General features: G+C 40.3%; 1 protein-coding gene across 2 annotated transcripts in view; it reads right to left on the bottom strand.

Moving 5' to 3' along the window:
• Positions 1-16,718, bottom strand: part of RORA (RAR related orphan receptor A) — a 331,244-nt gene that overhangs the window by 30,494 nt on the left and 284,032 nt on the right. For both annotated transcript variants that reach the window (XM_088024819.1, XM_028100317.2), the window contains one exon: positions 6,626-6,711. In XM_088024819.1, the coding sequence (XP_087880945.1) occupies positions 6,626-6,711 (86 nt within the window). The remainder of the gene's footprint in view (positions 1-6,625; positions 6,712-16,718) is intronic.

Genomic DNA, 16,718 nt, shown 5'->3' on the forward strand with positions numbered 1-16,718 from the left:
TAAGTGTAATTAATTGATGAATAAGTATTTGACAAACGAATGCTACTCTGTTCTTGTCCTATTAAGAGCAAAAGGTCTTAAATGTAATCAGAAATCAATCCTATCAAGCCTGAAACTTGATTGTACATCATCATTTAAAAAGTTATAATTGAAATTGTAGATCCAAAACGTCTAAAGGATAAAGATAAAAAACTGTTTCTATCGGGAAATAAATTTTTCATCATCATCATCACTGTATCTAATGATGAAGCTAGGGGGGCATCTGGGTGGCTCAGATGGTTAAGTGTCTGCCTTCAGCTCGGGTTGTGATCCCGGGGTCCGGGGATCGAGCCCTGCATCGGGCTCCCTGCTCGGCAGGGAGTCTGCTTCTCTCCTCTCCCTCTGCTCCTCCCCGCCCCCCCCCCCCCCCCGCTCATGCTTGTACTCTCTCTCTAATGAATTAAAAAAAAAAATCTTTAATGATGAAGCTAGGAACGGAGGTGGAATGAAAAATAGGACCACTTCTCAAAGGAAATCTTAACCGGTGTCATTTTTCTATAAACACTTCAGCATTGTTATTCACTTTGAAGACAGAATCTCACCCCCAACATCCACAATCTCTTGTTTTATTTCTGGCCCTTTCCTCTGCCTGCCCATTCCATGGCCTGGCCCCACTTCCCAGGCAGGCCTGCCTCAGCTTACCCCACACACCCTCCTACAGCTCACCCAGAGCTGGGACTAAATTCTGTTCCAAGAGCTCGGAAACATCTTCAGTGACAGACCTAAGCCCCTGCAGGCCTAGATTTTATGTTTTTCTGAAATGCAATATTCAAGGCATGACCAAAGCTGGTGCACTGTTCCTTCATTACTTCAAAAGAACAAGTAGGGGCTCTTGGGTCGCTCTGTCGGTTAAGCCTCTGACTCTTGGTCCAGGTCGTGATCTCAGGGTTGTGGGATGGAGCCCCAGCTCTGCGCTCAGCATGGAGTCTGCTTAAGACTCTCTCCCTCAGTAAGTCGGAGGGGGAGACGAACCATGAGAGACGATGGACTCTGAAAAACAAACTGAGGGTTCTAGAGGGGAGGGGGGTGGGGGGATGGGTTAGCCTGGTGATGGATATTAAAGAGGGCACGTTCTGCGTGGAGCACTGGGTGTTATGCACAAACAATGAATCATGGAACACTACATCAAAAACTAATGATGGAATGTATGGTGATTAACATAACAATAAAAATGGAAAAAAACCCCTGAGATCCAAAAAAAAAAAAAAGACTCTCTCCCTCTGCCCCTCTGCCCCCCATGCTTGTATGTGCATTCTCTCTCTCAAATAAATTTTAAAAATCTTAAAAAAAAAAAAAAGAACAAGCAAAGTACCCTCCTAATAAAAACCTTGGTATAATAGAGCCTTTAAAAGTTTGGGAATGGCATACCCTTCTTATTTTCCATTATCCACAGAAAGTGACCCTTTGCTCCAGTCACACCGGGTTATATGCTGTCCCCAAAAGACAACCAAGACTTCCCCACCTCTAGGTTCTTGCTGCCTCGTGGGTATGTGCTGTTTGTGCCACACCACAGATTACAGTCTTACTCCGGGATTTAGTTTTTAATATATATTTTAAATACACTTCATCGAGGCATAAATTCAATTCAAAAACGAACCATTGTGAAGAGTACACCTTCGTGAATTTTGACACTGTGTACACCTGTGGAACTACCACCACAATCAAGACGGAACATTGCCACAAGCCACAAAAAGTGTCCCTCTCAGTAATGGTGATACCTTACCGCGGTTCCAGGTTACCACATCTGCTTTCTGCCATTATAGCTTTAAAATTTTTGCTTCTTCTAGAATGACATATAAGTGCAGTTATACATTAATTATTCTTCTGTTTCTGGTTTCTTTCATTCATCATCATGTTGTTTTGTGCACATATAGTACATCCTCTCTTATTGCTAAGCAGCATTCCATTCCATGGATCTTATTCAACCATCCACCACACACTTTTATCCATTTTTCAGTTGATGGGCATTTGGGTTGTTTCCAGCTGATGGCCATTATGAATAAAGGTACTACAAATATTCATATAAAAGTCTTTCTAGGACAGGTGTTTTGTTTCTTTTGGGTAAATACCTAGGATGGGCCATTAGGTCATATGTGGGGCTAATAACTTATCCTATTTTCCACCTTTTTTCAAAGGGGCTGTCCCATGTCACAGCCCCCCCGCCCCCTGTAATGTAGGAGACTGAAAAATTCACCAGTTTCTCTGAATCTTCATCATGTTTGTTCTAGGCAGTGTTTTTGTTCTTCTTCGTGTTTTGTTCTATTTTAATTTTAGCCTTTCAGATGAATATGTCATGGTATTTCACTGTGGTTTTATTTACATTTCCCTAATGATTAAAGATGTTGAGAATATATCCACATGTTCACTGGTTCCTTGTCCAGCTTTTGTGACGAGATTGTTCAAGTTATTGTTCCTTTTTATTGTTTTTGTCCTTTTATTTTAAAATTTATTTTTTTGTTTTATTTCTTCCAGTATATGGCTTGCCTTTTCTTTTTACTAATGATACCTTTAGAAGGGTACAAGTTTTTAATTTTGATTAAGTCCAATTTGTTATTTTTTAAAATAAGGGCACCTGGGTGGCTCAGTCGCTAAGCATCTGCCTTCAGCTTGGGTCATGATCCCAGAGTCCTGGGATCGAGCCCCGCATCGGGCTCCCTGCTCCGCGGGAAGCCTGCTTCTCCCTCTCCCACTCCCCCTGCTTGTGTTCCCTCTCTTGCTGTATCTCTCTCTGTCAAATAAAATCTTAAAAAAAATAAATAAAATAAAGTAAGGACTTCAGTGTGTGGTCTGAGAAATATTTGTATGTCTATTGTTACAAAAATATATGATTTCCTCTAGAAATATTATAGAGTTACGCTTTATGCTTAGGATATTCTTTAAGTTAATATTTACTTTCAGTGAGAGGTATAAATGTGAAGTTCATTTTTTTTCATATGAATGTCCAGTCGTTCCAGCAATATTATTTGAAATAACTATCTTTTCTTCATTGAATTCAACTGGCATCTTCGTCAAAATTTAATTGACCTTAAATGCATGGATCTCTTTCTGAACCACCCCCTCCCTTTTAAAATTTTTTTCTGGTTTATTAAACCTAGGGTTTAGTTCTTGCATTGCTCCTTTGCAGACCTCATCTCTACAACTAGACCATGAACTGCTTGAGGTGGCTCAGGTCTTCTATGTCTCTGGATCCCTTACAGTGCTTATGTAGTGCCTGGCCCCAAGGGGGTGCTCATATTTTTGTTTTTAGTAGAAGAGTCTACATGATAAATAAGCAAATGGTCAAAAAAAATCAAGACTGGACCCATATATGTTCTGGAAATGATATCTGACTAGAGCAGCATGACTCAAGCTGTATGGAATTTGGCTAGCAATGACTGTAACAACAGCCAACAGTTACTGAACGATTGTTACATGCCTGGCACTTTTCTCTGTGCTTTACCTAAATGTATGATAACCCTGGGAAGTAACTACAATGTCCACCTCATTTTACAGATGGGGAAACAGAGGCACAGAGAGGTTGGGCAGGTGCTCAGGCTGGTAAAGCAGAACTAGGATTCAAACCCAGGCAGTCTGGTTCCAAAGTCAGACCATAAGCATTTCACAATACTGTCTCTCTACAGGTAGCAAAGGGGACTTGGAGAGGGTGGGCTGGGAATACCCAGAAACCAGAGAAAAGAGCTACCAAACTGGCATCATTTTTGCGGTTTATGTGCAATGTTTACCCGAGCAAATATGTGGTAAAATAAATCATCATTTCAGCAATTAAATAGGTTCTTTGGTTTCTTAGGGTTTCAGGTGGTTGACTTTAAAATGCAATTTAAAATACATTCATAAAGGGGCGCCTGGGTGGCTCAGTCGGTTAAGCGTCTGCCTTCAGCTCAGGTCATGATCCCAGGGTCCTGGGATCGAGCCCCGCATCGGGCTGCCTGCTCCGCGGGAAGCCTGCTTCTCCCTCTCCCACTCCCCCTGCTTGTGTTCCTGCTCTCACTATCTCTCTCTCTCTGTCAAATAAATAAATAAAATCTAAAAATAAAAAATAAATAAAATACATTCATAAAATGATTAGCTCAGAAAATGAGTCACTTTCTTTCTTTTCATTAGATATCTATTTACATATATATAATTAGAAATTTTCCAAATGTCTAGTGATCCTATCACCGAGATAAATTATTTGTAATTTATGATGCTATAACCACCCTCACCTGGTTAGAGCATGATAAATCATTAACATCAACGGCAAAAGCAGAAGTCTCTTGATTTCACCACAGCCAGAAGTGAAAATATTAATTATAGCAGAGGGAAACTATAATTGCATACCAAATACTATATGCATCAAATATAAACACACACCACTGTATAGGTCCCAGACTGGGCCTAGGCTCAATCTGTCAATAAAATTAAGTTTTAATTGTCTGGTGATTTCCGTTGTATAAAGTCAATAGGACAGAAGAAAGAGCCACAGATAACCAAAATACACTTTGGCATCGGGGCTGTACAAGATTGGGGCGGGGATCTAGAAAAATGACAATGATAAAATAATAGCTGCCCCTTGTGTTCTTACGGCTTTAATTTTTGTCATAAATAAACATTGGGGGTAAAAGAAAACACACACTGTTTCTGCAGTGTGTGAACCCAGCAGTTCTCAGACAGTCCAGATTTTATTGAACAGCATGTTATTCATGAATCTTCTGCACTGGTGCGTTATTTTGCACAAAGCAGACCTCATCCCAACCCTGGCCCAGCCTCAGACGCCGATCTGAGGTGCTTGCTTTAGTCAGCACCTAAAACCACACGTAGCATTCCTAGAAGACTCAGAGAGAGTGGTCAGTTTCTCAGGACAGAATGAAAGGACATGTGGTGAATGCCCAGGACCCTGCCCACTGAAGAACATAACTAGGCGAGATGCAATGCACAGAATCAAGTTTGCCTGGAGCTTCTGCTGGGGAAGGGGGGGCAGGGGCACTGTGGTCTGTATGCCCTTCACCAAGAAAGGCTGTGCCATCTTGGACCAGGACGAGAAGGTTCGGGTGAGGGGGAAGGGTGGGTGACAGGTGCCCAGCCACATCAGCCGAATTAACTCTGAAAGTCAACAGGATGACAGTTGTCCCAGGATGGCATAAGCCAGGCAACTGATTTCATTTTGTGGACTTTTATTTACTTAATTGATTAATTTTGAGGGAAGGCAAGCTGAGGAAGTAAAAGGACATCATTTTTTTTTTCTTGGTAATCCAGAACCTGAGGCCTTGAGGGTTGCTATAAGATGAACAATTCAAAATCCTCTTTAAGTGGCAAGCCCCCTATTTCTAAAAGGCAGGTAATGACAAAGAAAAAGAGTGTGTTTGGCGGCGTGCAGAAAGTCACCAAGATGGAATCAATATGAAGCATCTGTACATGTACAAAGCCGCACATTACGATGATTAACAGTAAAACAAAGACTTAAGGAAACTACAAGGCAAATTTCCCTGAAGTCTCTCAGTAGTTATTTGTGTCTGTGGTGATTTTGTATTTTATGACATTATATTTTCTAATTTCACCGAAGGAAAGCTAACCAAATGCGTGGATTTTATTTATTTATTTATTTATTTACTTACTTACTTACTTTTTTTGGTGCAGCCTCAAAATGCCTTAGGGCTAATTCAGGCCTGGTTCAGTGGCAATCAGCTGTCTCAGAAGCTGCCTGCATGTTTAAATAGCTTCTCGCCTGTTTATTTTGTACTGTTTTATCCTGTAAGCTGTCTCAAGGCCCTTCCAATATAAGCAGGAGGATTTAAATCTTAATAAATTGAGATTTGAATAACAGAGGCAATCTGGGCTTGGAGGTCTTGAATGATTAGGATAAACATCTCTATTCCCATTCCCAAATTACGCATGTGCTGTAATGCATTGCCCTCGATCAGCATCAGTAATAACTAAAATAGTATCAACAGCAGTAAGAAGGATAATACTTAGGTTTAAATGGCACTTTTCCGTTTATAAGGACTTTTATTTACAGTTTTTCATTCTATCCCCGGAATAGTTCTAAGAGGTAGGAAAAACAGGTGTTACGCCTACTTTATAGATGAAGAAACTGAGTCACTAAAAGATTAAGACAAGCCCCCAACAAGTGGGACATGTGGTGGCACTAGGACCAGAACCCAGTTCTTTCCAATGGCTTTCCCATAATTTGGCCAGATGTAACAACATATGTGTGCCAACAATAAGACTTTCAATCACATTCTGATTAAACTATTGGAAATACCTTCTTACAAAAAGCTTGTAATAGCGACACTACAGAAATCTAGAATCATTTCTTTTTTAAAAAAGATAACCAAAGGGATTGTTCATCAGTTCCATCAAATCCAGGATTGGAGGTGACAAACAAGCAATGTTCAAATATTCTTCTCTAGCCTCCTGTTATTTTGATGGAAGACATAAAAATATATATGACTTTCTTAATTGTAATTTAACACCAAAATATTTACCCTGTCCTGTCATCTCTCTTCACTCAAAATGCCGAGGAGCTGAATTTTCAGACATAGTAGAAGTCACATCACAAAGATACATTCTAACATTAATAGAAACAACAACAACAATTAAAAAGGCTTACCTTGCAGCCTTCACATGTAATGACACCATAATGGATTCCTGATGATTTGTCTCCACAGATCTTGCAAGGAATAATTTCAATTTGAGCTGCAACAGAAGCACGCAACCAGTTAATTACATTTTCTTTTAAACACCTTATAAAAGCGTTCCCTGATCAGCATTTGTATAGTGAAAACTAATAACCTGCTAAACATTATACTGCATTAACTATTCATTGCTGAACTGTGAGGGTCCCCCTAGAGCCCTGGACTAAATTATGGCTGCTCGTTATATAATAGCTTTCGGGTTATTAAAATGGGTCATTTGAGAAGGTGTTTAAGAACCCACAAGAAGACTGGAATCAGCATTTCAAAGCCTTCAAGAACTGGAGAGCTCGCAGTTTAGGCCTCAGAGCAAAGCAGATACTAAAATGTTTCCTCCGATCTCATTTTCCATCATTATTTTTAAAAGGTCATAAATCTGTCTTGGCTGAGCATTGTAGCTCCACTGGTAGGGGAAAAAATATACTCCAAAAAGTCAAGACTACTTAGGAAAATGATTCAATTCAGAATATTAATAAGTTACATTTGCTGGCAAGTTAAGAATGCCTTAATTATCTTTTTTAATTAATGTAGTTGGCATGTGTTGAAAATCAGTCCATTTGTGTACGATCAAAACCTTTCAACCATAAAGTTAATATCCTATCTGAATTTAATAATGGTGAATCCTGATGAATAGTATATGCAGTTTCTCAGTTCTTCATGTTGGAAACTGATTGGTATAGTGTGCATACATTTCTAACCAACTGATCATTTGAAGATGCTTCATGTTGGAAGACCACCCAATAACTAACAGATATCATACCAAAGTTCTCAAATATGACAAAGCACATTTCTAAGCAAACCCAATATACCTTGGGCACAGTTGGTTGGGAAGAACATAATTAAGGATTAAAAAAATAACCTCAGGAATAATTAGGCAAAACAAAGTTCTTGGCCCACCTATTAAATATAATTTACATGTGAAATAAAGAAGACCAATACTGAGCTGTATACACAGGATGGCAACGTTCACCAGGGTACCCGGAATGTTCCATTACGCTAAGTTTTATTTTTCATGGTTTTCACTACGGATATCATGTCAGATTACTTAATCACACACACAAACACAACTGTAAGAGCATAAGTATACTTCATTTTCATATAGCCCCTACCTAACCCCAGGCCTTACACATAGCAATGACTTATCAACAAGGAATATGTTGCACAATGTAAGTAACACACACATACATACAGCCCGCTCTTTCTTCCGGTGTAATCCCATATCCTGGAGTAATTTCCACAACCACTTACTTTGGATTTGATGTGATGTTTGCATTCAATACTCAGAAACAGTATACATTAAATTACTGGATTTAACCTCATTATAAACCATGTGTACCTGCTAACTTCCTTTCAAGGGGACCAGTACAAGTACTGTGGTGACTTTTAGGGAGTGCAAGCTATTCTAGAAGGAGAGTCCCTTTTCATGTCTATCACTTTTTAAAAAAAGATTTATTTATCTATTTTAGAGAGTGGGGGGAGAGAGAGAGAGAGAGTGAGCGAGCGTGGAGGGGAGGGGAGGGGCAGGGGGAGAGGGAAAGAAGGGAGAGAGAGTCTTAAGCAGACTCCACGCTGAGTGCAAAGCCTGACACGGGGCTAGATCTCACGATCCTGTGATCACAACCTGAGCCGAAACCAAGAGTCAGACGCTTAACCGACCGTGCCACCCAGGCGCCCCTCACATCAATCACTTTTAGTGTTGACATAGTGAGCTTCATTGTCCAGAGTTAGAGACTGTTCAAAATCTTACATCAGATATATTTTCCGTAATGGGTAGGTTTCTAATACCTCAATAATGGTTTCTTTGTATACTGTCCATTCTGAGTTCTGCAGCTTAATGTGTTATAAGGTCACATTTAACAAAAATGATAATTTCTAAGTCTGCCTCATCTTAGTATCTTGTTTGATTTCTTCAAGGAACTTCTTTATGAAATCTGAACTCTAATAATGCTTCACATTGATGGCCCCTCTGATATTTTTTAATATAGTCAAGGCCAAGTTTTGTGTCAAATATTGTCTGTAGCTCTAGATAAGAGTTACGTCCAACACTTCTGAGACACAAAAGCCAAGCGGTGGTACAGACATTCTGAAAGGTGTTATCAGCTGAGAGTGATGGCCTGGATTTTCCCACAGGAATTAACTAGTCTGTAATGAGAAGCAGCCTCCCCCACCCTAACCCCTAAGGAATAGAATAATTAGGCAACATAAAGTACTTGGACCATCTATTAAGCAAAATTTATATGTGAAATAAAAAGACCGACACTGAGTTGCTTCTGCTTATGTCTCACCTCAAGCCGTAATCACAGAAATCAGACACAGACAAACTTCGCTAAACCCTGTAGTTTAAGTCAGCATCAAAACGATGTGAGGCAATTAAAGCAACCTCAGTGCTGAACTTGGGCCTTTCAAGATTTACCTTCCTTCCAACTTAACAATGGAGAGATCAAGCACCTCTATTTAGTTCTTTATAAGATATGAAGGCCCTGGGCAGACCATATTGGGAATGCTGAGTAAAACTATCTGGATCGGATGGAGAATAACGTATTGCTGTTCATTCTGCCTGGGCTCATAGTGGATTATGCATGAGAAGTGAAATGATGATGTTTAAGACAGGACCAAAATGCCTGCCAGTGGCTTCCTGCAATCCTACAAGTGATATGGAGATCTGGCATGGAGGGGTCTGTTCATGATGGCGGTGGCCCTGGGATCCTAGCCTCGCATCTCCACCCTTGGAATGACTCATGGCCTGGCTGCGGGGGCAGAAGGTGGTGGTGGAGGGGAAGCCAGGAGGGTCACTGTAGCACAGACCCAGAGTTTGGTGCCTAATACTGCATAGGACTGCTGGCCTGAGTCAGGCTTCCAAACTCATCCTTCCTTCAGCTCCCAGGGTCTTCGCATCTGGAGGGCACTCAAGCTGAGACGTATTTCCCAAGATTTATGGAGGCCAAGGTGCTTAGTATGAATGGACTCACTGGAGACTGACCTGTATTTTCAAGCAGGGGCCATTGGCCTAGACCTTTAACCCCCACTGTGTTTGTGCTTAGCTCCCGTGGACAATGTTGGCCAAAGAATGGGAATTAGAAAAGCTTCACCAGGAATCTCATGGTAAGGTGACGGGAGGGTTCTCCAAAGCAAAGTTCAAGTATTCTGATTGGTCAGATGCAACTATTCGACTAGCTTACCCTCTGGGTTGACTCTCTTATCTCAGAAGACAATTTCAGTTGCAAGTGCTCTTTAGGAAATGATTAAAATCCACCTGCTCCAAAAAGCAAACTCTCTGAATGTGATCTGATCACATGTGTTGATATTTCCAGAAAGCAAACATTTGCAGATTCGACCAGGGCACTTACTCAATCTTCCATTTAATCCAACAATGCATAAAAGCTACTTCCCTCCACCTTTTAGTCAATTAACAGAATTCAAATGTATCAATAAGAAAAAAAAATGCCTTGCCATATTTTTTCAAAAAGAGCAGTTTAGTTCCTTAAATTTGAGTTTTCAGACCAATAAGAGGGAAAAGGACAAAAGTCCCTTTGCCCTTTGCTTTCTATCCCCCAGGCTTTTTTCATTTTCTAACAGGCAGCATTGTTTCTTTTCAAAATAATCTTCTTTTAACACAAATTATGAATCTTGGCCCATATATATACTGCACAGATTAACTCAGCCAGAATTTCAAAGGATGAGTTCTGTCAGACACCACTACTGTCACAAGTATATTGATTAAATTAGTCCCCATACATATTCATCGCAGCAAAGAGGTTTATTGTGTAGCGGAATATCTGAAGCAAGACACACACATATAATCATGAATTGGCTTAACAATGCACAATCTTGCTATGAAAAATTCTAATTTGCCCACATTTTCAGCTCTATTGCCTAAATAATTTGCTCTCTCATGCACCCTAAGTAATTCAAGCACGCTCTCCACACCTGCAGAGGCAAATTTCTGCAGCTTCAAGGAGCTGACAACAAGTGGCACCGGGGAGTCAGGAAATCCTGGAATGCAAGTATGCTCATTAGCCAAGTGGTCCTTGGGCTGGGCTGTCATTTAGCATTGTACTTCTGTAAAAGGTTGGCTTTTTACTTTTAGTTATAAAAGGGACAAGAACATGGACAATGGCATTCTTAACACCTCATTTACTCCTCAGGACCTTTTTTTTGGGGAGATATCTTGGTCCAGAGAAAAATACCCATTCTCCCGAAGAATTAAAAAGTACAATTGTACAAGAGTTGTACCCATTCTATGGGTGAAAGGTGATGCCATGATAATCTAATGGATTTATAATAACCAATAATATGCAACATGTATTTAGGCTTATAATGTGTTAGGCATTATATCCATTCCTCCAATACCCTATGAGGGAGGGGGTGCTATCATCATCATCATCATGTGCATTTTTCAGGTAAGAAAATGGAAGCTCAGAGAGGCTAAACAACCTGCACAAAGTCAGAGCGCTCGGAAGAGGTAAGTTTGGGATTTGGACACGTTTTGTCTTTGTTTAACTCAATAGTTTTTTTCCCCTTTTCCCACCATACTTCACAGCCAAGCTAAATTGCTCCAATAACAACATCAGGAACAGACTGCTATTAGTATGCTACCACTAACCAAGGATACAAAGGACTAAGCACAAATAATTTGGTTAAACTTTGATAACTACTCAGAACTGATGTCAAGATATCTTCCTGGGAGTTACTTCACTTATTAGTATTTTATAACTGTAAGTAATCACCAACCTTCTAGACCATTCTTCTCCATTTTATAAAATTCTGAGTGGAGTTTTTGACCTTAAGACGACTGACACCAATGTTTAACAATTTTTAAGGCTGGGCAAATTACTTAACCTCTCTGAGCCTGAGTTTTATATTTGAAGATTCGGTAATACAATGTATAAATGATGTAGCACATAAATGATTATTTTATATATGTATTCTCTCTCTATATATATGCACATCATACAGTTGTTAGATATATTTGGCACTCAATAAATAGTAGTTATTATTATTGTTATTGTTGATAAGAAATCCTGCCTTATAGCGAAATGAAATTCTTTTCTCCAGACTTTAAGCCCTTTCCAAAGTGGGGATAGAGAAAAGCTGCTTATCCTCCCAATAATATGACAGGCAGTTCATACAAGCTACCACAGCAATCCTTTACAACACTGGCACTTAACTGCTACAGCCCAGCAGTATATTGCAATCAGTTGTGGTATGTGTCCCAAGGAATGTGCTACTAATAATAGTAAAAAAAAAAAAAAATTTTTTTATTGCTTCATATAAAAAACAAACTAATAGGGACCTATGGTTACCCCAATAATATCTTTCACTCTAGCTCACATGCATAACCATATACTTTCTTGAATTGGACTGAACAGGGTGGGGTTACTGCTGACTTGCCAGGAAATAGCCAAACCTTGGGTACACCCATGAGAGTATGTGACACAGATGAATGTTACACAGTTTTGTGTGTCTTGCAAAAACCATAGAGAACTACTGCTTAAAAAAAGAAAAAAAAAAAACAACCCAAACCCAAAAACAACTATCTTTTACACCAATCTGTTGACAGTCTTTCTTCGGGAGGACTGAGAATATGGAAGGCTTTTCACTTGCTATGTTCCATATTCCTCCAACGTTTGAATTTTTTACAATCGGCATGTATTACTTTTGTAAGCAGAAAAACCAATAAAGATTAAAAAGAAAAACCCCAAGGCATTTGATTTTATTTTCAGTAAAATGGCTTGAGTCCTTTATGGATTAGTCACTTTATTTTATCCCCAGTTTAAAACTGCTGGGGTATTAAAGGCTTCTGCAGCTGCCTGGATGTGGCCAGGCCTGCATGTCAAGGCTGGCTGGGGGAGAATGGCAGAGGCTTCACCTGCTTACCTGGAGCAGCTTTCAAAGCTCCCGGCTTCTAGAATTTTCTAGCCCCTCTGGGTCTGGCTATCTCCTGATTCCAAGGACACTGTGCCCTGCACAATGGGGCCCCGCCGAGGGGACAAAAGTAGGGGCTGAAATTCACCTGGCTGTTGAGGCTGCTACAGAGAGGCTGTAACAGTCCGGAGCAAGGGAGCCTCGCTCTCATTTGTCTGCCCAGAGAAGCACCTCTTTTCCAAAGCATCCTTGCCGGGTTGATGCCTTCTTTATACTGTGCGAAGGTGCCGTGCATACTAGTGGTGAACAATTCAGGGAGCAAAATGCTTCTCCTCCACTCTCTCAGGGCTGCTGCTGGAAGCCACAGGCCACCAGGGGATTTGCAGAGAGCTCTCATTACATCTCCGTGGTGGGAGGGGAATAGACTGTGGGCTTTGACCAGTTTGGCACCTTCAGTTGTCCTGCACGCATGGCTCAGGGTACAGCCTGGCTATGTTCCGCAGCCCAGGCATGTTTGATGATCCTCGGGGGTGGCGAAGGCCAAGTTCCAGCGGCATACTGTCCCAACTAACCATCAGTGTGTTCTGCCATTTTGTCTGCTAACTATATACTAGTTATCATACTAGTATGTTTCCCTGATACAGTCTTTCCTTCCACTGATTGTGGATTCTTTCATAAAAACAGTATTTAATCCTCACTGAACATCACCAAAGCAATTAGCCACCTAATTAGAAAAGCCCTACCCCTTTGATACCGCAACCTCGTGGTCATTTCTGGCAGCAATAAGAATGTCTGATATTTGCAGAGTTCTGTAACAGGCTTGAAAGTTTTTGTTCTCATCAGCACATTTTGATTTTGGTGCTCCCAGCAGCTCTGAAGTAGGCCGCTGGGTATTATCACCCCCAATCTACAGATGCAGACAGTGAATCTCAGGAGGGTAAAATGGCTTCTCTCTGGCTGGATTTCCCAGAGTTTCAATGGTAGAGGCAGCCACAAGTAAGAGAGACTTGGGGTCTCTTCCCTATTCAGGATTATATGATGCCTTTAGACTTATGCTAGCATCGATCTGGGGCTCCCAAGGGGAAACGACACACAAGAGAAAGAGCTGCAGGCTGATTCAGCTGAGAAGTGGAGTCGGCAATCCTTCCAAGTCTCTCTCTGACCCTCAACTCGCTGGGTGGCCTCAAGCAAGTCACTTACACCTCCACTTCCTCCGTCTATAAAATGGGAATAATTCTTACCTCCCAGGCAGGTGGTGGTAAATGAATGCTCGCAAAGCTCTTTGAAGATGAAAAGACTTATATAAATAGGAAGCTTTAGGAAGCTTGGCATATCATTCTTGGCAAGGACCAGGACGCTGTGCCCTCACTACCCACAACAGGCTCCTCCACAAAGAGAATAAAGAAAAATACACAGAACTGTAATTTTCATCTGCTGGCCAGACTTAGTTTTTTTTTTTTTTTTTTTAGTTGTTGGTTCCCAAAATGCCTTCCTGAGGGACTAATGGGTCCAGATGTTACTATGTTAGTCTCAAGAAGAAAAAGAACACATAGATGGCTGTCAGAAGCAAAGTCACCGAAATGAAACTTTCACCAGGGCTTGTGCAGTCTTGCGGAGGCACTGTGGAAACGGAAGGATTCCCACATGTTAAACCATAAACATACATGTCACACGGTGACATTCTGAGTCTCGGTATTAAGTCGATGTCTGACTCAAAGGAGCTTGTCAAATTAGAGCCATTAAAAAAAAAAGCCCTAGCCCATGTTTGACAAAACTCCTGTATCTCACCTACTATTTAAAGCCATTTCTTTTTTTTTTTTAAAGATTTTATTTATCTATTTGACAGAGACACAGCAAGAGAGGGAACACAAGCAGGGGGGAGTGGGAGAGGGAGAAGCAGGCTCCTGGCTGAGCAGAGAGCCTGATGCGGGGCTCGATCCCAGGACCCTGGGATGACCTGAGCCGAAGGCAGATGCTTAACGACTGAGCCACCCAGGCGCCCCTAAAGCCATTTCTTTAAATTGATTGTGGTTTCTGCTGAAAACTTAACAGCTTTTTTAAAAATGATTTTTTAATAAAAAGTAATGCCTATACCTGCCACATAAACATAAACAAACCTCAAACAGTCAAGAGAACAAACATTTGCAAACTAAATCTAAAATAAGTCAAAAGTAGAATTTTGGAACTTCGGCTATTTTCTTCAGACTTTATACACATATGACTTCAGTGCAGAGGAGTTAAAACACTGGGCCAGAATCCCCTCTATGAATTCAGAAAGAGCTTAGCTGGGTTTGCAGGGAATCTCTGAAGAAAAAGGAAGACAGGCATATCTTCTCATGTGGCTTTCTGTGAATATGCAGGTAGTTCTGACAATGGGAACTGAATATTAATCCTTTGTAATATGCTTCTATCCTTATTAGATTAAGCTTTCCAGAGAAACTGACTCACATTCTCCGATGCATACATATCTTTGCTGAAAGCCCACTCCAAATGAGCACTTCTGTCCCCAAACAGGGAAATTCTGCCCAACCAGAGAGGAAACAGATTTTTCATACAGAGGAATAGTGGATGGCTTTGATTTTTAGATCCGGTTCTACCTAGAACCCTCCTACTACACGGTAACATACAAAACACGTACATTTAAGGTAATTGACTTTTTACCTCTTTTGGTAACTACCTCAACCTTGCATAAAATACTTGAATGGCAAGAGAAGCAGCTTCTCTTTACTCATCCAGTGGGCAAACACTGAATAAATAAATGCTCACTCAATAAAAGATGATACATTAGTATCAGTAATACTTCTCTCTGTTTTGTCTTCCCTAATCTAACCTCTCTATTGCTTTTGTAAATAGTGAGACATATTTGTTGTTGAGAATGTGCAGGGTTATGTGCAATCAGGGACCAAGACAAAGGTAACTGGCCACTTGGCCAATTATTCTCAGTTGGGATAAGGTTCCTCTAAGATTCTAGAATTAACTATATTTTTCTTTTCAGTATTTAATTCCTGAAGATTTTTAGGACCTTGAGATCAGAAATATCTAATAAAAATTCTTCTCTTGAATCTCTCAGTGTGGGTTAACTGTCATTTCCTACCAGAAGGAAAAAATCTATTTTATTTTACTAAGTGGTTAGACTATGATTAAGGTAAACCCTAATAACTTCTTTTCCAACAATAGATGTGTGTCCCTTACATTCTTCTGGATAATACTAGGCCAAAAAAATGTCATCTGACTAACAGAACTGCGTCTAATCTTTACTCGTGATCAACCTCACTCTAGATACCAATTCCTTTTTTCCCCTAAACAAGAACAACTGCACCCCATTTAGGTTAAATCTTCCTCTGCTTGCAGTTGAGAGCAATGGGGTCAGCTCTTTGCTTTCATCATTCGAAGTCTGTTTTTCACAACAACAGAAAAGAACATCTTTAAAACCAAACCAAATCTGGAGATCTTATCTAGTGTCTGCTTAACCCAAAACATTAGAATTACTGCATTTTATGAAATAATCTTACTTTACACAATTGCTCCCGAATTCTCACACCTAACCCTCCATTTAGCAGCTCTCTTAATCTCACACCTGCTTATGCACACCTCAGGCTAGCCTCATTGTATAATCTTGGTATTTCAATGTAGAAGCTTTTATTTATTTTTTTAATAGGTACATACAGTGTTATAAAAATAAACAAACCTGGTGATTCAACCACCAGTCCATGGACAGAACAACCTATTGACATAGAAATGGATCTTATAACAAATAGGACATTTGTTTAAATCTATTTGTTCTATGGCTTCATATGAATCTCATCCATTGTATGCTTAGCATATGGCATCATAGTTTACTGAATAAATCAATCAAAACATTCTGTTTGCCTCAGAACACTCCTTAAAGAGCTAAAATCTCCTGCCTAAAAAGTCAGTCATTGATTGCAAATTTCGATTGTACAATTTCTATGACCCCCCCACCCCCCCACCCCAGTGGTGCTACCACAAAAATCAGCTGAACGAAGACATGAAGAAGTAGGTGAAAATAACAAGAATCCAGGTTACATCACCAAAGTTTACCAGGCCAAGGAATCCACTGCTTCTTTCCATTAGCTTGGATTGTTTTTTTGATCAGTTACTATTCATTGAATAGTAGATTATGTC

Source organism: Eumetopias jubatus, unplaced genomic scaffold, assembly GCF_037043125.1.
Source record: "Eumetopias jubatus isolate StellerSeaLion01/CBP00866 unplaced genomic scaffold, mEumJub1_p1.0 scaffold_7, whole genome shotgun sequence".
Classification (NCBI taxonomy): domain Eukaryota; kingdom Metazoa; phylum Chordata; class Mammalia; order Carnivora; family Otariidae; genus Eumetopias; species Eumetopias jubatus.